General features: G+C 40.8%; 1 protein-coding gene across 1 annotated transcript; it reads left to right on the top strand.

Moving 5' to 3' along the window:
• Window positions 1–723: 723 nt before the first annotated feature.
• Window positions 724–23687, top strand: TFG (trafficking from ER to golgi regulator). The gene is made up of 9 exons (XM_063350196.1): window positions 724–944; window positions 3766–3857; window positions 5946–6154; window positions 12382–12465; window positions 13363–13509; window positions 15019–15186; window positions 15833–15973; window positions 20285–20374; window positions 22873–23687. The coding sequence occupies exons 3-9, from the start codon at window positions 5971–5973 to the stop codon at window positions 23253–23255; spliced, it is 1197 nt and encodes a 398-aa protein (XP_063206266.1). The 5' UTR covers window positions 724–944; window positions 3766–3857; window positions 5946–5970; the 3' UTR covers window positions 23256–23687.
• Window positions 23688–24336: the final 649 nt, after the last annotated feature.

Genomic DNA, 24336 nt, shown 5'->3' with positions numbered 1-24336 from the left:
AGGAGTCCATTGTTGCACCTTTAATAGAGAAAACTCAGCAAACCGGCTTCAGGTTCATGTTTTACTCCCTTAGTGGACAGGCTCCGAATGCAAGGTGGAAGGGCATTGGGGGGACAGCAGCAAATGCCTGGAAGGATAGTCTTTATCAGGGCAACGACTACTGGGAGATGAACAGGCTCTCAGTGCGAAGGTGGCGGCGGATGACGAGTATGGTGGGATTTTACGCCCCATTTTCCACCCCAGCACCGCTAGCCGAGGGGGGGTTCAAGCCTTGCCTTTTCAAACGAGCCCTCTGTGACAGCGCTCGCTCTGAACCACCGTTTACCGCTGCTTCGGCCACAGCCTCCTGCGCTTCAGCTGCGGCCTGAGACGTGTCCCCCGAGGGCGGGGAGACGGGGCGTCACTCTTACCTCAGGGGTACCACGAGCCGGCTGACCGGCCTTTCGTGCTCTGGGGCCAGAGTCTGAAAGGTTTTTGCCCCAAATCCTGGCTATTTGAGAGACAACAGCCAAAACCCACCCCTTTCGGACTGCCGGGGGTAGAAAAGAGTGAGGTGACAAGCGCGGGCGGGGCGACAAGGTTGGGGGAAGCCGTGCCGGGCAGCCACAGCGCCAACGCGGCGCCCCGCCCGCCCTGACACCCGCCAACGGCCGCGGCTCGCGCTGCGCCACGCCCCCGCCCGCGTGAGGTAACGCGTCAGACGCGTCGGTGGGGGGTTGGAGGGGAGAGGTTCGAGCATGCGCGCTGCGGCGCTGGCCGGGCCGGCACTGGCTAGTGCGCATGCGGGCGGCTGGCGCAGGCCCGGCAGTTGGCGGCCGTCGCTCCGGCCCCTTCTCTCCACTGCCACGTACGGGCGGCGGCGGCGGCGGCGGTGGTGGTGGTGCCTGGTTTCGGAACGGGGCAAGGCGGGGAGCCTCCACCGGCGGGACCGCGGAGAAGCCAGAGTAAGAGAGCGGGGCTGCTCGCCTCCTCGGGCGGTGGCCGAGAGGAGCCGTTGCCGCCTGTGTGAAGGAGGCGGGGGGGGCGGTTGCGGGCTGGGAGTGAGGCCGCCCAACCCCCCCTTCCCTCCCCGCAAGCGGTTGGAGGGGCGACTCGGCCCCTGGTGGAGAGGCTGGGAGACCCCTCACATCCCCCCCGGCCGCGCCTGAGGGAGGCCGGCAACGACCCCCGGCCTCATCGGGCTGGGGAATCGGGGGTGAGGGCTGGCGGAGGCCTCCCCTCCCTCCCTCCTTCCCTTCCTCCGCAAGGGGGGTGCTCCCTTGCTCACCAGGCGTCTGTCCCCTTGGGAGCCAGGGGAACTGCAGACTCCTCGCTTCCCGGCAGGCAATGGCTGTGATTTCTGTTCCCCATTGGGTCGGGCCTCACCCGATCGGAATCGGAGAAAAACGAATAGAGCTTTTCTCCTTTCTGCTCCCCTCACCCCCCAGCTCTCTTGGGAAAACTCTGATGGCTCCCTCGAGGGGGGCTTTGGGAGGCAGTGCTGCTTGGCCCTGTTTCTGCGCGCTTCACACTGTTGTTCCTTGTCTCTTGTTTTGACAGAGGAAGAAATGAAGCAGGAATGCCTGTTCTTTGCTTAGACAAGGCTGGGTTTCTCTGTTGCAATGCAAAAAGGGGAGTGAAATCCAACATGGTTGTGACATCATGGCTTTAGTAAGGGATCCTGAAGTGACTGGCTTAGATTGGACAGTCACTGTCCACATGCACCGTTTAGATTGGTGCATGATGTGAATAGAATGTGAGCCAAGAGGGGAGGAAAAAATCTGTACCTCCAAAATGCGTGTGGTACACCAGGAAGGTTAGAAAGATGTCAGTGTGATTCTTATGAAAAATAGTCTTTCTTAAACAGGAAGACATTACTGGTTTTGTTTTTGTTTGGCTTTTTTCCCCTCAAGAAAGTAGATGCTGTGATTGGTTCTATTAGATACCTCTGTGTGCGTTCTGAATGTCTTCTCTGGAAAACTCTGACAGGGGAGTCATCCATTCAGCTGTGTCACGGTGAGGGAAGAAAAGCTTGAATGCTGTGTAATTCAATAATTAGAACATTTCACATAGTTTTCTGTAGCAGTTGCAAGCAGTTGCAGTGTTCAGAGCCTGTCTGTTAAAACCTGGGCACCTTCAAGCAGAATGGAGAACAGCTGGACAAAAAAAAGTGCACTTAAATCCTTTCTGTTACCTTTTTGTAATCGTTGATATACATACAGTGGATTTCTGTGAGTAATGTTGGTAAATAAGATATTATAGTTCTGTAAGTACGTTACAGTAGCTGGTTTCCTTGCACGAAAATACAAATGATGCATTCAGTCTGTTGAAAAGCCACAGGAGCTCAGGTGTGTCCACCAAAATGTGTATCTTTGGGAATTAGAGATGAGATTTGATTCTTACTGTTGTCATTTTCTAAGTAGTGTACGTCGTAATGCTAAAGAAGCAAAACCAGTGCCTGGCTCTAATTTTTAAACAACATGAGATGGTAGCTAAATGAACTCTATAAGTTAAACCACTCTTAGATGCTTTATTTGTATTCCATATTTGTCCATTGCAGCAAGTTTTACCTGGAGCCATAGCAAGATTGGGGTGAAAGGGCCACCATCTTCATGCGTTACTCATTTCATAAAATGTGAGTGAGGAATCAGAGAAGTAGTCTCTTAGTAAGTCACAACAGTCTGGCCCTCTCCCTGTCAGGAGTGAGTACAGCCCTTTTTAAAGGTGAACATTTCATACCCAGGATGAAGGGAGCAGCTGCCAGCCTATGAGAACCAGAGAGGGACTTTGTCTGTTCTCTGGGGTTTGCTTGTTCTCTGCTTCTGCCCTGTATGTCTCATGCCTGTCCATTCCAGTTTACTACTAGTTGAGTTGAAAGAGGAGAGTTGGGAAGCCCAGTTTCACGTGGATATGAGGAATTTACGTTTTCTTTGTGGTTAGCAGCAAATCATCTAAAAATCAGGTCATGGATGTTTGAGATTGACTTTGTGTACAAGAAAGTGACAAGGAGAAGAGTGCTGAGTAGGGTGCACCTATCTTGTGGGAGGGAGGAGCACAGCTACATTCTCCATTAGACTGGTCTGTATGTTAAATTATTGCATTAAGCACTTGTGTAGTAAACAGGTGGACTGGGCAAACTTCAGGCAGCTCTTCACATAGGCTATCCAGCAGAAAAAGTGCGATCTTAAGCTGAGTTGAGGGCAGATTGTGTTTTTAAGTGGTTGCGTATTTTTGACTGCGTTTCCTTCTTCTCGCACAGTTTGACAGCTCTTCCTGTGGGAAAGTGGCATTACTACTCCTTTCTTCTTGGTAGTCTGTCCTAATGGTGTGCAGTCTGCCCTTGAAGATGCACTACTTAATGACACAGAGGCTTCAGCCTTAAGCTAAGAAGCAGACTTCTAGGTTTTTATACTGCTAAATCAGTCAAAGTTTCTTTGACTTAACCTGTGATTTTAACATGGAGGCCATACAAATGAATATTTTGAGACTGCTGGGGAAGATCACTGTCCTGGAAAGGAACACTTTGCTATGAGGAATTCTTACATGCAGTTACAAAACTTAGAAAAAATAAACAACTTATATAAATGAAAATTCTTGTTCAAGATCTGGTTTAGTTGAACTTCAAACTCTACAATACTCAAAAGTGTAAATCTGATTACTACATTATGGATTTTTTTAGTTGCATATATTCTTTAAGATGTTTTAAAGTGAAAGATCGATATGAAGTATATAATTCTAAGGAATTGTGACCGTAAATAAATATTTCCTGCTTTTTTTCTGATGTAGATTCCTGATAGTGCATGGCGGCTTATCCTAACTCTGTCCTGAAGTGAGGTGGGAAATCTGTCCAATAATCCAGCATCAATAAGACAGACAAGGTAATGGTAAATGTATGTGTTTGGAAAAGAAGTCAAAGAAAACCTGGGGATAGATGCTGTTATTTTTTTTTTATGCTTTAAATTTAAAACAAACAAACACCACTGGTAGAAATCTGTGCTTTTACAACAAACTTCAAGTGTTAATTAGACTGAGTTGATGTGCCTGCAGTTGAGACTCCTGTGTTGCAAAACATGAATAATGCGTTAGCAAGCATTAACAATATTATAAATGTCACTGCTTCATCATAATGTCTCAGCAGCAAACTTGCTATGTTAATTGCAGGTCCCTTTTCTCTGACTGTATCCACCTACCTCCTGTTATGTCTGATTAGGAGAATGAGTTTTGTTCAGTAGTTGCTTGTCTTTTTTTGTGTGTGTGTGATGTCATTGGGCTAAACAAAGGCATTTTCATGAAATGTTTGCTTTTGAAATGTTATTTACCAAAAAACCAGAAATTGAATTGCAATCTAGAGGTAGCATCATACTACATCTTTTTAATGTAAAATAATGCCATTGAAATAGTAGATATTACGGTGCATCAAGGTATGATGTGTTAAAGGCTTTAGCTGAGTGTCTTGTTTTTCTGGTAGGAGAGAAGTCATTTTCAATGTAGTACTTTAAAAACAGTGTGACCAAAGCAAAATTCAGTTAAAACTGTGTTATAACAGGGAGATAAGTTATATATAACAGTGTTATAACAAGAGATAAGGGAGAAATATCTGCATATCTCTACCAAGAATTCTTTTTGCACAAGAGAATGAAGAGCATGTTTGCTTGTATGTGGCTTTGGAAATGTCAGTTTTGATGTTTAGAGCTTCCTACTTTTAAGATCTCCAGTATTTGTATTTCAAATTTTAAGATCACCGCTTCTTTAATTGCTCATCATTCCAGATCTATTGTTTTGACCCTGTCCAAAACAGTGAAGAAAGAAGGGGACGTTTGACTAGCTATCTAGATCTTTTTTTTTTTCTTTTGTCTGCTTAGTAACTTTTCTGTAGTTTTTCTTTTAAACATAAGGCCTTTGTGTGTTTTTTAACAACAGAGATGCCTCATACTAAATGGTAATTTTTAAATTGTCTTACATAAAGTGTTAAAGATAAAACTGTGACATATATGCTGTGAACTGCTTTGACACAGGATGGCTTTGTTACACTTCCTTTTAAGTTGGAGCACTTGTTCACCTCTCTTAAAGCACTGAGAGTAACTGACCATGTATACTGCGTAACAAATTTGTGGCTCTGAGCCTAATGAGTAGCTAATGTGTGGTCTATTGAGCAGCTTTAAAAAATTTAAAATCTTAGTTAAAACATCTCAGTCAAAAGGAAAGATTTTATATGTTACTTTCTGGAGAGAAGCCCTCAATGTGTTCTGATCATTCATGTAATAAAGCCAGTGTTCAGCTCTCCATTTATTTGTTTATTTGCTTATGAAATAATGAATGATTCAACTTGATCACCTTAATAAAACCACCTTACCACCTATATCTTCCAAAGATAATTTGTTCTGGCAATCTTTTCTTGAATGGGGGAAAAAAGCTCCCTTTGCTGGTTATCATAATTATGGGGGATGTAAAAATAATCTAATAAGGTGATAATGTAACCAATATAGTGTAAGGCTGAGAGCATTTCCTACAATTTCACTTTCCCTGAGAGAGATGTATACATGTATCTCAAAAGCAAATCATAGGGAATATTAATTCCTTTATAGCTTTTTTTTTCCATGACAGTTTACAGCTGGTATCTTTTTTTTTAAAAAAAAAAAAGGGTTGAAATTTCTGGTTGTCACACATATTTAAAAGCTGTCTGACCTCTTAAAAATCTTTACTTTTAAATTCTGAGCATTGGAAACTCTGGTAACCATTAATTAGAAGTGCCTGGTCTTACAGACGACTTTGCCCGTGAGCTCAGTTAGTGTATTGTGCACTTTATTGTTTGAGAAATTGGTGCATGATAGAATGTGTCTGAGAGGGGCTCTCTGGAGAGCTTCCTACCAGAAGGAACAGCTCTCTGGAGAGCTTCCTTCAGAACCGTCATCAAATACATTTAAATATTTAATTTTCTAAAATGTTTAATGTTTTGTTGTTAACAGGTCTGCAGGCGATAAGGAATCCACCATGAACGGGCAGCTGGATTTAAGTGGGAAGCTGATCATCAAAGCTCAGCTTGGGGAAGATATTAGGAGAATTCCTATTCATAATGAAGATATCACCTATGATGAATTGGTGCTAATGATGCAAAGAGTTTTTAGAGGAAAACTTCTGAGCAATGATGAAGTCACAATAAAATATAAAGATGAAGGTAAGGTTTAATTACTACTGTTGAGGTTTAATTGCTACTGTTGCTCTGATATGCTTTATCAAAGGACAGAACCTGTGAAATTCACCTCTTCAAAATTCTCTGAACTTGACAAATGCAAGTGATCTCTTATGAAATCATTTGAATCAGAAAATAGAAGCTGTGTCTCTTGTGGTTATCCTGTCTTAACATAGTATTTCCTCTCGTTTTCCTGAAATACCAGTGATCTGAAAGTGCATTTTCCTGGCTGTTGCAGGAAGCTGATGCTATTGCAAGTTTCTTTGCTGTCTACCCGTTTAACCATTTTTTGTGTTTTCTGTGATAGAGCAGGTTTGAGTGAATAAGCGTGTATGACTTAATGCAAGCTCTTATAAGACTTGATTTAAGTAGTAGCAATTCTTGATTATGTTTTCTTCCATCATTAAAGATGAGAAGACACTTTTAACTTAACCTGAAACATTTATTAAAAGTAATCTTTCTTCTGTGTGCCAGTTTGAATCTGTTGGGCATAGGTTGTACATAGTTTGTTTCAAAGAAAGTCTCAATCATTAGTGCTAAACAAATGCAACCTTAAGAGAGAAGGGCTTCCACAGAATGAATAAGGCCTTGTTTGAGATACGTAGAAAGAGACTTGTGGTTCTGAGGGTTTTTCCTCTTTGAGTGTCAGTGTGGGACATGCATGAGTTACTTAATTTGGGAGAGAAGGATGGTATTCATAAAATGAAACTCAGAATGAAGTGATAAAATCCAAAGTCTCTTAGTCAGGTCAAAGACTGTAATAATTATCCTGGTGTACAGTAAAAGAGCTACATTACCGAAGCATTCAGATTCATTTTTCTTAATAGCACTAGGAAACTTTAGCTCTGTCTCTGGTACCTAAAATGTCAAATAACTTTTGTTCCTACATCTAGGCAATAAAATTTCACTTTGATTTACCCTGAGACAGTTTTCTCAGGTTCATTAAGCTTTTGAGCTCATCAAAATTGATATGCAATTAAGAGCTAATATTTTGGGTCTTGATCTCTAGTGGGAGAGAGCAAAATGGATTTGTGGTGGTTTTATTTCTCCTCTTCTGACAACTTTGTCTTTCTTTCTGGAATGGGAAAAGAGATTGATGGGTGCTTCTTCATTAGGTTAAAGCTTCTAGTCCCGTTTTTGCGTTCTTACCTGTTCTTCAAGTATAATTCTCTGTTTTTGTGTGCCTCTGTGTTTGTCTTTTTGAAGAAGGTAATGGTATATGATGAAGACTGTAATTATGGTTTCATTTTGTATTTTACAACGTCAAGGCCTAATTTTATCTTTTTCTGTCTCAGCATGTACTTCTCCACTGTGACATGAAATTTCTGTATACGTTATTCTAGATGATGAACACTACTAAAAACACTTAAACTGTATTGATATCAGAGGAAGCTGCAAATGATTATGGAAAAAGTTAGTAGAACCAGGCTTCAGTTTGATTGTCATATGAGGACTGTGGTGTTCTTGACTTTGTTTCAACTAAGATAAGGTTCTTCTTTAAATCTGTTTCGGTCATTAGAAGCATTGGAATATATACGTTCTAGCTATTTCCGTTTTGTTATTTATCCCTCCAAACCTGGAGAAATGCTTGTCTTCATCTTTTGTGAAGTTCATCTAAGGATTTCCAGTACTTCTACAACCGTAATGTGGGTACTCTCAGAATTCATGTGCGCATTTATTGAGTGTTCAGAAGAATGCTTCATGTACCTCTCCTGGCTTGGTTTCTTGTTGCTGTAACATGTGAAGCTAGTGATCTTCAGGCCTGGATATGGGATTTTCTATTTAAAATTTCTTAAAGTATGTGGCTTCATCAAACTGTCACAATCCTTGAAGTGAATAATTTTTTTTTTTTTTTTTTAACAAACTTGTGTGCTTAATTGGAGAGGCTGGGAAACTTTTCAATCCCAACCCTTCTGTCTCTGGATTTGTGGACTAAGATAGTCAGAAGCATGTTCCTAAGTTATGTGATGCTTCTATTAATTACCAGGGTAAAGAAGTTTCAGTTTGATAACTGCCTCGGGGCATAGGTTTTCTATTCAAGCTGGGCATCTTTTGAACTTCCTAACTAAGGAGATTTCTCTACTAGGTGTGAAATTATTTTCATGTCCTGCTTAAAGTTCTTGAATATGTAGTAATACCCAATGTCTGAAAAAAAAAAACAAAACACCCCAAAACCAATGAGGAGTGCCAGCAGTGAATTTATATGAATCAAAGAGTAGAATTGCATCTTAAGCACACCATCTTACTGAGTTACATCATCTGCTAAAGCCCCTAAGGAGCCAATAACAGAAAAGTTACTTTTTTTCTTTAAGTTAGGCTTAAATTTAAAACTAGAGTGCCTAAATGTGAGAATGCCTTTTTGTTGTTGTTTTTCATTACCTTGCAGTAGAAGTTGTCTCTGTCTTTGTGTCAGAGCCAATAATGAGTTCTTAACTCATAGTGTATGTAGTCAAGGTGGTGTGCTAGTCTGTAGTGTCTCTACCTTTGGGTTTAAAAGGGGTACATTTACTGAAGTGAAGGAAAACTACATTTTTTGGGTGGTGTTTTTTGTTGTTGGTTGGTTGTGGATTCCACCCCCCCACCCCCCCCCACCCCACCCCCCACCCCACCCCCCCCCGCCAAAATGGAATGAGGGCTGGGGGGGAAGCTAAATATAAGGCTAGATAAATCTGGTAGGTAAGGAAGCATAGCTGGCAGGGCCAAGGATAATGAGGCAGATTTCCAGTGTCTTAAAATATCATAAAAATTGGATGGCATCATGATGATGCAGAATTAATGCTAAAATACTTTCCAGTCCATTGGTAATTTAAAGGGGGTGACTAGTCTGTACTGAAGATAAAAAAAATTATAATTGGTATAGCAGGGAGTATTTAGGGTATGTGGGAATTGAAAGCTATGCCCCTTGTAAAAACCAGAAAGGTAAGCTTTTGAAATAACAAAATTAGAGAAGATAAAGTCTGTTTTACTCTTCAGTAGAAAATAATCAACATTGTATATTCTTATCTGTATAATGATAAAAAGAGTTAAGCTTCATTGACATTCCTTAAAATGAAAAGTTTGTTTGATTACTTTAATATACTTAAATTGTCAGACTTTTGCGTGGCTTGACATATACATACACCTTATGGATCCCAGCATATACACTACGGGGTAATAACTTGATGGCTGTTGGTAGGAATTGTACAACTGACTTTATGCTTCTAACAAGATTCTGTACTTGGTGCTTTTCATTCTTTTTTTGCAATTCAAAAGCAAAACTTTAATCACTATTTTTAACTGCCTTCAACATAAATATTATAATAGATGAGGGAGAATAAGATGGAATGATCTGTATTCTTTTAGTTGACATTAATCTGTGTAAGCCATGTGTATTAATGTAAATTTTCATTTGGCTATGCAGGATAAATTGTTCAAAATATGCACCTTTGTTCAGGCAGTGAATCTGAGTATTGACTGGTATGACAGAAAAGCATCGTAAGGTGGTCTGTCAATGTTGTGCACTGGCAGGAGAGGTAATAATTTATCATGTAAGCAGGAGAATACGGAGTAGAAGGGCTTTGTGTTAGGCACTAGTGGATTTTTGGTATCGGCATTTAGGAAAGGATACTTGAAAAGCTGGTGGAAGTGTATGAGTTGGAGGGGGAAAAAACCCACACTTTCCTGCCAAGGAGAAAGGACTGTTTAACTGTATGAAAGTTACTTGTTTAGGGTCTAGTTCTATAAACCTTGTTATGGGTCATAATAGCAAACAGGGACACTTTTACCTTCCCCTCGGCACTGGTGGGGCCCCACTTGCAAACTCTGTGGTCATTTTTGCCCCCTGGACCCCAGGCTAAAAAGACTCGGAGAAACTGGAGAGAGGGTCCAGCAGGATGTGGTGAGGATGGTGAGGGGTACAGGGCAGGTGGCCTACAGGGAGCATTTGAGGGAGCTGGGCTTGTTCAGCGTGGTGTAGAGGAGGCTGACAATAGAGCTTAATAGCAGCTTCCAGCAAACTGAGTGGGAATTGCGAAGACCATTGAATCCCAACTCTTCTCAGTAGCACCAGATGGAAGCAGTCATAAACTGCAGTCTGAGTGGCTGAGCATGAGTCTTGGCCAGGAGGGCAGTGTGTCACTGGAGCAGGTTGCCTGGTGGGGTTTTGGAGCCTTCATCCTTGGAGACTTTCCAGTCTCTACTCAGCAAATCCGTGACTGATATTGCTGTCAACCAATCTGTTTTAAGATTGTGACAGTGCAAACAGGACATAGGATACAAAAAATCTTTGGAGACAACAATATTTCCTTCAGGAATACTTGCGAATTATTTTGTGTCGTCATTTTGTTAGTATTTGTAATTTTGTTAGCAACTTTGAAGACAGATGAGCAGATTAGGTGTTATTAATGGTGTGATACTAAGAAAAGCTTCTATTGCAGAGGTGTTACTTCTAGTCAGAGTATGACAAAATTAGAATATGTAGTTCTTCAAATGTTGAGGTGTTGTTTTTTTCAACTTGCCATCATGTGTTTTATGACTATTCATACTGAAGCATTAATATTTATTCAAAATTTTTAACCATAACTTTTATAGAGATGGATCTTTTTGTCATCAGTGCATAAGGAATACCTCAGCATTTTTAGGCAGTAGTCTGTAATTAAATGTTTTTGTGTCTGTTTGCAGAGCCTCCTTGTAACAGTGTTCTAGGGAGGAACAGTAGTAGCCTGGAGTCAGCTTTTTTCCAAACTGTGTCATTTGTCTTACGTTGTTGCTTCTGAAGGTGATGCTTCACTAGAGAGCGTCTCATCTCAGTTCCTGGTCATCAAGGTGTTCTGGAAGGAAGTGGTCCTGCTATCCCTTCTCTTTCCCTCTGCCAGTACATAAGTTTTCCTGATAATGCATTCCCGCTCTCCCCTTTGCACTGCTTAATTTGTGTTCATTAAATCTATTAATATAAAACATCAGAAAATCTGTCCTGCCAGAGAGAATAGTCTTGTTTCATCCATGGTCTTGCTGAGGAAGCAAGATTTTATGTGGTTGTCTGTTGTCCTGACTCAGGTTAAAAATTGTGAGAGACCAGACTTAAGGGAACTCGGTGTCTCTTTTGGGGATTAAAAGGATCCCATACGGTTCTTACATAGTTTGTGTCTGATGGCAGTGTGCAGATTCATTAGGATGTGTTGAAATGGGAGTTCCTCTGAAATCTGCCGTACAAATATAAATGACTGAGGGTCGAGACTTCATGTCAAATTCCTGATTTGAGAGAAAAGTTTTGTTCTGACAACTCTGACATCTTTGTATCTTCATTCCTATTTGTCAGTTAAGGCTAATATATGTTTTTACTATTCACTTTTACACAGGAACTTTATTATCATTCCCTTGTTGAAAATCAGTCTCTCATCTCAGTGTTCTGAGTATAACCTGAGAAAACATTCCGGTCGCTTAAAACTTTCGCTTGTTTGTGTGCACATTTTGGTTTTTAAAAATTAAATTGGGATTGGCTTGTGTTATTTATTTTGACTCTCCTGTCTATTCATGAACAGTACGGTTTTGGAGCCACTTGAAATGGGTATATAACTTTTAACTGGAAGCATCATTCTTTCTGGTGTTGGCCTTTGAACTCTTAGCTCTAATGTTTCATCCTGTATGCAAATATAAAAGAATGATGAGCTATATGGCACTTTGAAAGGACTAATGTCAGAAGGCTTCCTTTTGGAGCTAGTCATTCGTCTGTCTTACCTTCTGTGCATAATTTCCCTGCACACTGACTCTCACGCTAAAATAATAAACGTTTTTGTGTTGTGTTATGTAAAAGTCTAACTTATTGCTTCATTTTGTGATATGATTTTTAAGAAAATGTTTTTGAGGACTTCATTTTTCTTGATAAGTATTCCTAATTCTAAAAATAATTCTTTCTGCCCAAGTTATTTTAGATGCTTTTTGAATCAGCAGTGTATGTCTCTGATTGTAGCTCAGGGAAACAAGGATATAAGCCTTACTTACTAATGACAAAAAAACCCCCTCTGTTTACTACTCCTGCATCTTCAGTTTTCTCATCCTCCGTATAATGAGGTATGGTACCCTTTTTGTGGTGGTGTTAATTGGTAACTTTTTTTCTAGTAGCTTCAAATAGAGAATGTTATTTTTTTAGTGATGAAGTAACACTTCTGCCCTAACGTAAAGTTCAGTAGTTAATAGGCTTTGCTTTTAATCTAACTTTTTCATGTTCTTTGCAGATGGAGATCTTATAACAATTTTCGATAGCTCAGATCTTTCCTTTGCAATTCAGTGCAGTAGGATACTTAAGCTGACATTATTTGGTAAGCATAGAAAACTATATATTTTTTTTTAATAACGTTTTAAAATTCAAGCAGTAGGCTTCACTGGAAGGTACGAAAAAATTTCAGTTTGTCAGCTCAGAAGAATGAAATCATTAAGTTAAAAATACAGGATTAGTACATGATACCTGTTTTTTTTTCTCTTGATGTTTTATGTGACATCTGAACTTGTGGAAACTGAAACTATTTCTTTTTATAAGATTGCTTAAAGTATTTGGCATACATATATATATAGTCAGTTGGTTTTTCTTAATGTTATTTTTCTATGTTACCTTCCTCTCTTTAGCATTTGTGGGGCTTTCTTCACAGGTGCCTGAGAAATTTAAAATGATGATAAACTTGCAGTGTTACTAGTAGACTGCTAAAAACTAACATTAATTGCTTAAAGTTGAATAGATTTTAACATTTATCCTTTGGCCTTTGCATAAAATAGTTCTTTATTTTCAAGCTACTGTTGGTAAATTAGCCCACAGTTCCAAGAAATAGCAAGCAGCCTTTAACCTGAACACTGACCTTATTCATGGATTGCAGCAGCGCTGTGGGTGCTGCCTTAGTTCTAAAGGGACAGCTTTCCCCAAGCCAGTACGATATTTGTGTTGTTCAGGGTATATTCATGGAAATGAGTAAACAATGCAGAAATTTACTGCAGACTTTACTCTGCAGTTCTGGTACTGTGGATTATGTTGAACTGAGATTATATTAAAGGAACAGTGAACTCTAGCATGAGTTCAGTCTGCGTTGACTGAACTGTGTCACTTTAAACTCCTCAAAGGATAATGATGCTAAAAGCAAGTAAAAGTTGGGATTTTTTTTTTCAATTTTAAAGTGAGTATCAAAACGTTACCACAGTCTTAAATTTATCTAATTGCTGTTTTGCAGTGAATGGACAACCAAGACCCCTAGAATCTAATCAGGTGAAATACCTGCGTCGAGAACTGATAGAACTTCGCAATAAAGTCAATCGCTTACTGGACTGTTTAGAACCACCAGCTGAACCAGGACTTTCCACTAATCTGCCTGAAAGTGGTAGGCAGCCTGGCAAAGAATAGTTTGGTTTGATGTGTAGAGTTGCGTGCAGTTTAACAAAGTGAAAAATGAGGTTTGAATACTGGTTGTGATCATTACTTATTGTTGCTTGATGGTTCAGAACTTAGTTTTTAATGCTTCGGCTATTTCAGAGGCAGAATTTTTATTCAAATTATCTGGAGTAAAGCACTAAGTTAATTTAGGAATAAAACTTCAAAGTCAGAGGTTTCGTTACAAAGTATGGAAACGCTGTAACCAACACTTGTGAGTCACAACAACATTTTGGGAGGGCTGTGAGCTGAATAATGGTTTGTCATTGCTGAAGAGTTCTTGCTCCTATGTGAGCACTCCCACTGCTTACTTTGGGCTAGCTCTGGTGCTTATCTTGTCATATTGCTAAGAAAGTTTGATTCACTAGAACAGTAAAAAGCAAATTCAGCAAAAACTATATCCACTCTTTTTGCCAGGTTAGGAAATTAAATCACACATTTTGAGCTCAGACCAGCATCAGAGCTTTCTCAGGGTAAGCAGCACAAAGGTGCAGACAGGGGTGGGAAAGGATTATGGGAGGAGGGCAAATGGGGAAGGAAGTCTTATTCTCCCAGTTTTCAGGCATCGAACTTTTAATCAGTATTGATCTAAGTACAACTTAGGGCTGTTGTACTGTAAAGACTATACCTCTTTGTGCTTAACTACAGATTTGGGGTAAGCTGGACACAGAAAATAATGACACAAAGTAGAGACAAACTGAGAACTCCAGCCTCTCTTTTAGGAAATGCTGCTCTTGTATTTTATACTTTGGAGTTTTATTGGTTTTGTTGTTTTAAAAAATCGCAGCCCCTGTTCCTACACTATAAGGAATTAACTAATTTCAGTGGAATGCCGTGGATTCTGGTTATAAGCCACTTGTAAGGAAGTTAGGGTGATGATCTTAACATGTAAACAAAACTAGCCAGTCTAAACCCTGTTTGTGTTTGTTTGTTTTTAAGAGAAAATATAGCACTCTACTAGGTAAGGGATTTCTGAGTGATTCAGTGTTACTTGTGTAATTGCAAAGAGACAAATTTCACCTGTCAGTTTAGAAAGAATTCAAGGAGAAGGGGACAAAACAAAACAAAAACTGCAGTTGATAAAACACTATAATAAACTGTGACCTATCCTGTAAGTTTTCCTAATTTTTAATTCTCTTGGCAAGTCATACCAGAATAATTTGTTGAAGCAGGGGCCTTGTACCTTTGAATTTCAGACAAAGTGATATGTGATACTGATGCTCCGCAGCATCAGTGAACCTTTAAGTAACTGCAACGAAACCTAAGCTTTGTGATTTGTCACAGTTTCAGATACATCACTGATTCATCACTGTTATCCTAACATAAGCATTTCAACAGTTAAAATGTTTTAAAAAAAACCAAAACACAACTGTGCAATTTCAAACTTGCTGTAGTATGATCTATATGTATGATGGTGTTTCAGTTCTCCGAAATTAATAACTGGGCATTTGTTTTGTAGATGCTGTAGATGGTAGGGAAGAAAAGCCTGCTGCTGCTGACTCTAATGTTAAGCCATCTACTCAAGTTATAGCAGCAAGCATGTCTGCATTTGACCCACTTAAGAACCAGGATGAAATCAGCAAGAATGTCATGTCAGCATTTGGCTTGACAGATGATCAGGTGTCAGGTAAGACTACGCCTTATGAAAAGGAAAGCAAAACCTTCTCTCTTTGGGTGCTAGCTAGAATATTTGCAGAATTATTAAAGCAGACAATTGCTTTTAGACTGAAGCCTGCCATATCCTGTCTGGGAGTACGAATTTAACACCCTCCTTGGAGGTTTTCTGTTCACATGCTCTATGGCTTTGTTACCTGGGCCCATGTGGGGCACAGTAAAACACTGGTGTGCTTGAACAGTTTCACACAGCCTTGCAACTTTGCTCCAGGTGAGAAAAAATACATGTGTAAGTGTGTATTCTGTCCAAATGTCGTAAGTTTTCAGTGTACATGTGCAAGGTTAAAGTTTAAGGCTGTAGAAAAACCCTGTTTTCACGCAGGGTTTTATCCCACAAATGGGTCAGGTTCCTTAGAAAGATGAAATTTGAGACTGGAGACAGGTGGAAAATTCCCCCCCAAAATATTTTCAAAAGAAAGTTTACATGTGCAAATATATTTAGATTTAGCTTGGGCATGACACTCAGGTGTAAATCTGTGGAAAACTGGAAAAAAATGTTAAAAACTTTGCAAGGGAATGGTCTTGTATTGGGCTTTTTTTTTTTTTTAATTCAAACTCTGTTCATTTCACATACTGTTATTTCATTCTTGCTCCTCTAGGACCACCTAGTGCCCCTGCAGAAGAGCGATCGGGAACACCGGACAGCATCGCTTCCTCCTCCTCTGCAGCCCACCCACCTGGTGTTCAGGCACAGCAGCAGCCGTATCCCGGAGCACAGCCACAGACTGGTCAGGTGGAAGGTAAACAGCGGGTTTTTCTACCATTTGAGACGTGAATGATGGTGTCTGAATCTGAGTAGCTAAGACTTCCAGTTAGCAGACCCAAAGTTGATACCGAACTGTAAATTCATCTGTGCCACTAAACAGAAAAGCTTTTTTCCTCACATGCCGTTCAATATAGAAACGGCAGGTGGAGCAGTAGCTTTATTTAAAAGAGTAGGTGATGTAACAGGAGGAGGATTTTCATCGTACTGTTTTTTACTTCCGTCCGTGCTCATTTTACTGTAAGGCAGATTCATATACGCTGCACTTTAAAGCTGTCTGAAAACCTTAGTTCGTGTCATACCCTGTGCGTTGTGTCAAGCTTTCACTCAGCTAACAGTCTGCTTGTTGTTTACTCATCATTTCAATCTTAACAAAACAGAGCCATTACTGCATCGCTTCTTTACTACGTATGGCTCTGTGCTAGGCAGGTGAAACCTTAGAACTATCTCGTATGCATTATAGTTTTCCTGTGTAACCCTTGAGAGCCTCGCGTGGCTCTCCTTTAAATCTTAAACTCTAAACTCTGATATTCAGGTTCCTTTGCACTATGCCCTTTTACATGTTATTTGATTTCTAAAAATACACGTATTCAGAGGCTTGCCATGTTTGGGCATCATGTTCTACTGATATTTTCTAAGAGCACTGAGACTTCAGACCTGCATAGTTCCGGATGAAACCCTGTGGAATGACTTGCTTTGGTTTTTCTACCTCTGTACAAAGTACAATATAAAGCTGTTGCTGTGTTAGTGTAGAAACAAGTTACAACCCTCTGCTGCTTTCTGTACTGACATAATGCGGAGGTAAATGTCAGAGGCATTATTGAGGGTGATGACAGTATCCACAGTCAGTCACTTGGAATATCTTGCCTGAAGGGCATCAGTAACATTTTGATTGAGCAGAGTATTTGAGCAACTTGTAGTTAGGCATAATATTGAAGCAGGCATGAATGCTGTTGGTTGCAGTGCAGCTTATAAAACACTTTGTTTTGCTGCTTTCAGCTCTTTTTTTTTTTATTTATTACTTCCCTAAGAAGCAGTCAAGTGCTAAAAATGAGACAGCAAGAGCCATCTGTGTAGCTTAAAGATATAATAACTGTTTGGCGTTTGTGTGTGGAAGCTACTTTTTGAAAAAAAGTGCTTCAGGTTCTTCTCTCAGCAGCTAGGAAACTTAGTATTAAAAAAATATACTCTCAGATATTGAACTTGTATTTTATGAATTTAGCTTTTTTACTTTAATAAATTAAGGTATGATGTTTTAAGTGTTGATGTTAAAAAAATGAAACACTTAAAAGCACTAGCAGCAGTAGGTTTGAATCCTTAATGGCTGCTAACGCCAGGGAAGGTAAAAAGTACTTGTTTCAGCAAAACTCATCTTAAATGAGCTTAGACAACTTCTCTCCCGAGTATCAGAGTAGACGTCATGATTTTTCTAAACTTGGGTCAAGGAAAGTGTAGTGGTTTTTTTGTGGTTTGGTTTTTTTTCTGAAAACACTGAGCTGCTCTATACCTTTCCCCAAGTCCTTTTTTTGCATGTAAAAGTACAACAGCACTAACAGCACAGAAGGCTTTGGTCTGTAGTTTATGCCATTTTTATTGTTGCCGCTGAAATATATTAAGTATTGATTACATTTTCTACACTCTATGGATAAAATAGGATGGATCAGTTGTTGGGAGTAGGTCAGATGTCATTATTGCACTTTGTTCATCAGAAATACTAGTGGGAGTGCTTATGCTGTCCATTGTATGCACGTGGTAAAGGCAGTCTCTTACCAAACCTGGGCAATACATGTGTGATTACCAGCTTCTGAATTTTTTTTCATAAGCTAAGTTGCATTTATCCAAAGTGTTCAAAGACTTTCCTTTGAAACATGGGGTAGCTTTCTGTAGTTCGCTGTTTGGTAGCACCTCAGTCCAGTATAATTTGGGGACCTGTGCTGTCCCATCCTGCTCTCCCTTCCTGCCCTCGCACAGCAGAGTTGAGAACCTGTGCAGGGCCGTGGCCAGAACTTTGGATACTTGTCGATGGTTAGGTTTTCAACAGGATTGGGTCATGCAAATGGCACTGCTGGTACAGAGCATGTCCTTGTTAGAATGTAGTTTTAAAACTAGTTTTGAAATATTAATACACTTCTTAAAAAAAACCAGAACACCCCAAGCTGTGCTTCTACCACCCCACCTTCCCAGGATTTGAGGATGTAAGTAAAATGGCGATGCTAATTGCATGTCAGTCATTCTGGTATATCAGGGATTATTTTTTAATGTCATTCTTTGCCAATAAATGATGTTGTGATGATTATAATTGGTTATTAGTTACCATTATTTGTGAATACCAAGTCACCTCGCCTCTATGTGCAGATCCTAAGGAATGGCTTGCCTCCCATGATAAAGTTTTAAACATTCGCTAGTTTGAATTAAATCAGTCCAACAAAAAAGTTTCAGTGCTGTCTCTTGTGGCGTGCCTGTGTTGTTTTACCACTAAATCCAGTTGCTAAACACGCACTGGAACCAGTTATGTGCAGATGTGGATGCTTTTTTAGTCTTTGCTAAAATAGATGTAAAAGTTCATTCGCGTAAGCACTTCACGATCTTCTAGGGAAGAGAATGTTGTGTGTCTGTATACCTATTTGGTCTTTTTTCTGAACCTAGATAAAATGGCTGTTTCAGTGCACAGGAACAATGGTAAATGCTGGCAGATCCTTGACTGCAATAAGCACTAAGTACAAAACCAGACGCTGACACTGTAGCTTGCTTGTTTTCAGAGTAAAACCAAGGGAGAGGAAAAACTGTGTGTTTAAGGGCCCATAGGATCCTTGACTGCATTCCTGGCTGTAAACTAAGAATGTTTTCTTGAAAGGCACTGGAACACCTCTTTGCTCCCCACTAACACTTCAACCCCTGGTGAAGAGAGGGAGCCTTCTCAGACAGCTTTGGAAAAACTCCATGCTGTTTCTTTCCTATCCCTTTACCTGGAGTCTCCAGCAGGTGCCAGTGTGGTCTCTGTCTTAGCCTGTAGGCAGCCTCCTGGTTGGTCTCCCAGAACTTCCCCGTAACAATGGAGTTTAAGAAACAAAAAACAAGCATTCTGGGTTTCTAATTTTTAACTATCAAGCTAACAGGCGTAAATTTTCTTCAAGCCTTGTGTTTGGCACTCTTTTCCTCCCACAATAATTGCATACCAAATAATATTTTGAACGACTGCACCAATATAAAATATTTTGAACACCTTAGCGTGAATGTAAATTACCGTTGCTTTCAGCTGCAAGTACCGCAGAGAAAAGAAGAAATAAGGAGTTTTGTTAAAGCAGCATGCACAGGGGTCTGGGAGGACTTGGAGCAGAGCAAAATTGCTTTTGTCTTGTACAATTCAAAAGATACAGCTTACAGTGTATTTATACAGTGTGCTGATCTTTGCAGAATGAATAATAGTACCGTAACACTTTATAAGAGTAAAGTTTCCGTGTCTGCTCCAGTTCAGCTAAGCTTTAGTTTTGGCAGGTAATTGTCTTGGTTCCTTTGCTGTGCCTGTTACTAAATTGAAAAACAGCAGAAGCATAAAGTCTAAACAGGGCGCATAGGTTAAGTATAAACAAATATTCTGCCTCTTCTTGCCGAGAAGTTGTAAACAGTGAATTTGGGAAAAGTTAGCACTGAATTGGAATACCCAAGCTTAAGAATGTATGGTTTTGGTTTTGCTTTAGAGTGTATACCCCTGGGTCTCTTAAGAAAACTTGGCAAGTCAGATACTAAGAGATGGATGACTTACCTGGAAAATGTGGTCAGAATAAATAATGTACCACTCTGCTTACAGTACTCTGCAGAAATGGTCTTAAAAACCTAATATAAACAGACAGCCTGAAGACATGTTTAACTTTTGAAGTATTTTAATTTACAGTGTAAATTCTGGAGCAGTTATCAAGACACTTAAAGATTCTTGCTCTGTTACCCATCAGAGTAGCACTAATTAAGGTGCGTGGCTTCTAGCATCCTCTGAAAATGGGAAATAGTAAGCCCCACATCCCAAATCAGAACTACTTCTTCTGTTGGAGGTAAACTTTATTTAATCTTCAGAACAGCACGACTCAGAAACTAAAGTCTGTAGATTGAGTATGTTCTACCTAATTACCAACTGAGATCAAACTTGACCGTGTTCAGATTTTTTAAAAAAGGTTTTTACATGTTGTGAGAGGGTTTGTTTCTGTGATTTTTAAACTGCTAGGATGTTGTTCACTGTGTGTTTGTAATACAGCTAGGGTGCTGGGCTTCAACTAAATAAGTTTTTAATCCATAGGTCAGATGTATCAACAGTACCAACAGCCCGGTTATCCTGCCCAGCAGCCGCAGGCTCAGCCTCAGCAACAGTACGGTATGCAGTACCCAGGTAAGCCGCTCTCAAACGGTGGTTTAGCTGTAGAACCTCTCCTGCAGTGCCCTGCCCGGCCTGACCCTCTGCGCTCCGCTTCCTGAACCTGCCTGTGGGGCAGCCCGAGCGCCTTGTGGTTCTCATGGGAACTGGCACGATTCAAAAATCACCTGTAGCTGTCTATGTTTTTTTTTTTTTTAATACGTAGTTGGAGTTCTGGTATCTCAGTCCTACTTGATTGTGACCAAAAGCAGTCTTTGTTATTAATCAGCGGAATGCCTTGTTAGAAAGGTAGGCAAAAAGAATCACTGAAGTACGAGCAGTCTTCAGGATTGGCTTGTGCAGTCTTGGGATTCTAGCAAGTAAGTGACTAAAACACCCCAGTTTAGCTTCCTTGAATGTTGGAGGCCCATATTTCTTGCATGTGAAATGATCTCCATGTACAACATTTAGTGGTGTGAACACTGATTATAGTTGCCATTTAGTAAATCCTTAGCTGTTATAAATAGTTTAATTTCAGAGAAACTTTCAAGTGATAGGTTTTTTTCAGTTGTTGATTTTGCTGCCTCCTCAAGTAAAGGTGCCAGTACACACTTAACAGAAGAACGTTTTAGTGCATTAGTGGTTTATGTGCTATATAATATGAAAAGCTGGCTTTTGCATATACCCAAAATAAACTTGACTTCAGAACTTTGGGTTATTTACTTCAGAAGCAGCTGGCATGTAATAATGCATAGTATATGCTAGGAATTGTAATCCAGCTAAAGTACAGGGATGAACCTGTAACAGCAGATTCCATAACAAATTGCAAGTTGTTGAATACTTTTAGAAAATGATACAAAGCATCTATCATTCCTTGTTTTAAACAATCTTCCTTAAACTAAACAAGAGACTTCCATACCATTCAGTGACTCACAATAGAGCCTGTATGGCCTCTTTTTTGGTGTGCAATATATACAGTGGGAGTGCATCAGATTTGATGTAGATGAGAACACTTGCAGAGCTTATGAAGAAATTCCATGTTTATCTTGGATAAGAACCCTAGAAAACTTGGAACTGAAGGTTCGTGCCTCAGCCCTTGTTCCTGTGCACTGTGCGAGAGCTGGTTGATTGGGGTCTGTAAATGGTGTCTTGTTCTCTGCAGACTTCTCACCCCCACATCTGTCATTACAAGACAGTGACAGACTTTCTGAAGTGTAATTTCAGAAGAAGAAAGGAGCCTGTTGGAAGTGGAAGGGTCTATCTGACTTTAGGCTTAAAAACTGAGGAGGGGGGAGGGGGGAAGGAGTTATATCCCACCATCATCTAATTCATTATTTTACTGGCGAAGTTCCTGTGAAAGCTGCAGTGCAATGCGGGTCCTGCATCCTAATCAACAACATCTTAAAGTAAGAATGCAACACCAAAACTGATGTGACGCTCCTTTGTTTCTCATAACTTATTTCACAATTAACCTAATATTTCAGAAATGGTCTTTTTGTTTTGAGGATCTCTTGGCAGCACCCTTTGAGGGTCTTGACTCATGGGATTTTCTTGTTTGTTTTGCTGTTGTTCCCATGAGTATTGTCTCCTTTCAAACCCGTGTCCCCCAAGAGCAGGATCCATTCCTGCTTTAGTAGATCTCCTAGGCAACAAAGCGGTTACTTATTCATGGTAGTGAAAATGGACCCATCGGAGGTTTGTCTCATGGGTAAATTTTGACCGCGTTTTCAAGGTGAGTTTCAGAATTTACTCCAGTGCATTCTTCAATCCTTACTCTTTTCGGCTTAGGGCTGTGCACTTTTAATAATTTGTGTGTCTGGTGTTTAATGCTGACAGGATTCCAGTCACTGGAGAGGTTTCATTGCAAGTAGCTGCAGGTGTGTTTCATGATGGATAAAAGTAGCTATTTCTTCATAAAAGGACTTTGGGTCACTTTAAAGTCTTCAATAAGAGCAGTTCCTTTTGGAAGCTGGTTTTATACAGAAAGATCAAGTTTGGGACATGTTTAAATGGAAGTTTTGTACTGAAGTGTTATGTTCTGCACAACTTTTTCATGTTTAACCCTAAAGAACTGAAAACACCTGTGATTTAACCAAAGGTATGACTTGTATTAAACCCTGACACTATTTTCATGACAGGTTTGAGTTTTTTATTTGGGGAAAAGGGTTGCGTTTTGCCTCGTTTGCCAGTGAAGACTTTTTATTTTTTTGTGTGATGTGATGGTAAAATACTATTTGTCTTTTTTTATTTTTTTTTTTATTTCTAGTCAGTCACGGGTAAGCTATTTTATACTATTTTCAGCGTTGCTGTGCTGCCCTGGTCGTGCACCAAAACCCAGGCCAGGGGGCTTGCGTGAAAGGCAGGAAAACTCGCAGTTCGTTCTTGGTTTGCCTGTTGTGTGCTCCCCGCCTTGCTTTGCGTTTGTCGCGGTAAACAAACAAACAAACAAACAAACAAACAAAGGTATTTCTGCAGGCGGCCTTGGCCCTTCGTTCTCTGTCTCTCTCACCCCACCTCTCTCTTTGCCTTTCCAGCCGGCTACAGCCAGCAGCAGCCCCCCTCGCAGCAAGCCCAGCAGTTCCCGGCCTACAGCCAGCCGGCCCCCCCGGCCCCCGCCGCCGCCTTCCCCGGGCAGCCGCCGCAGCTGCCGGCGCAGCAGCAGCCGCCGCAGTTCGCGGGGGGCAGCTACCCGCCCCCCCAGCCCTACACCACTCAGGCCTCCCAGCCCGCTCCCTACAGCGGCCCCCCCGCCTCCCCCGCCGCCCCCGGCACCTTCCAGCCGCGTCCCGGCTTCACCGCCCCGCCCGGCAGCACCATCACCCCCCCGCCCAGCGGGGCCAACGCCAACCCCTACGCCCGCAACCGGCCGCCCTTCGGGCCCCAGGGCTACACCCAGCCCGGACCTGGCTACCGGTAAGGAGGAGGTCGCCGCCCGACGCGGGGCCAGCGGTGCCTGCGATTCCATCCCGACAGACTCCAGGATTTTTTTCAATTGAGGTTCCAAAACTGTAATGAGGCAAAACTATAGCTGTTAATTAAATTCTGCTGGGGGGAGGGGAAGGACCAAATGAATCTTTCCTGCTTTAAATTGTATACGCTTCCTAGTTTAATTCGGGGCTGGGTTGTTTTTTGGGAAACACTACCTAAACGTCCGCAAAGTGATTGACGTTCTAGCTTGCCTTGTGTGAAGGATATGAAGATGCTAGTTGGAAGTTTAGCCCACTTATCAGGCTTGTTTTTACTAATACGATGATGTACTAAATTAGAGTCATTCTGGAGGTACAACTAGATATGATGTATTATAAATCGTAATGCTCACATGGAAAACTAATAAAAACCCTGAATCTATTATTTGCCTGAGCGTGATTTTTAGAATTTGGGTAATACTGAACAAGAAAACTGTGTTAAGACAAATGTGCTTGCTGGGTGCACCGAGGGTCTACCGAGGTCGCGATCAGTGGTGCTCGGGTTTGTAGCAGAGACAGACTTTCAGGTGTGTAAGTGTCTCCCCTTACAGAGAAGTGTTGTGAGCACAGATTGCTTTTGCAGAGGTTTTGCAGCAGGCGATGGTTTTGCACTGTCTGCTGTTATTAATTGCCAAGTAACCCTTTTACCAACTGAGTAAGTACCAATACAGAAAATCTCAGAGCCCTTACCAGTTTTGCTTTAACCAGGGCAGGGGGAGAATCGGTTTATTACTTGAAAATTTAAGCCAAATATGTATTTTTGAAAAAGAACTCTTAAAAAGGAACAACTTTCCACAGGTTCTTTGCCACCCAGAAAAACTTGGGAGTGCAACTCTAGTGACTCGATTTTGAGCCAAGAAAAAGCAGATCAAAAGCTGTAACAAATTCAATAGACCATATAACAGCGGAGGGCAAAATATTCTCCCAGTTAATATTTTCCATCTTATGGATTCTAGGAATACATAAAAATAAGTGGGGGATAAAAAAAAAAAAAAAGACCTGGAGCAAGCTGCTTGAACTCTCATAAAAACA

The sequence above is a fragment of the Chroicocephalus ridibundus genome, chromosome 1 (genome assembly GCF_963924245.1).
Source record: "Chroicocephalus ridibundus chromosome 1, bChrRid1.1, whole genome shotgun sequence".
NCBI lineage: Eukaryota > Metazoa > Chordata > Aves > Charadriiformes > Laridae > Chroicocephalus > Chroicocephalus ridibundus.
Note: the sequence above shows the minus strand (reverse complement) of the source record. Positions and strands in the feature narration are given on the sequence as shown.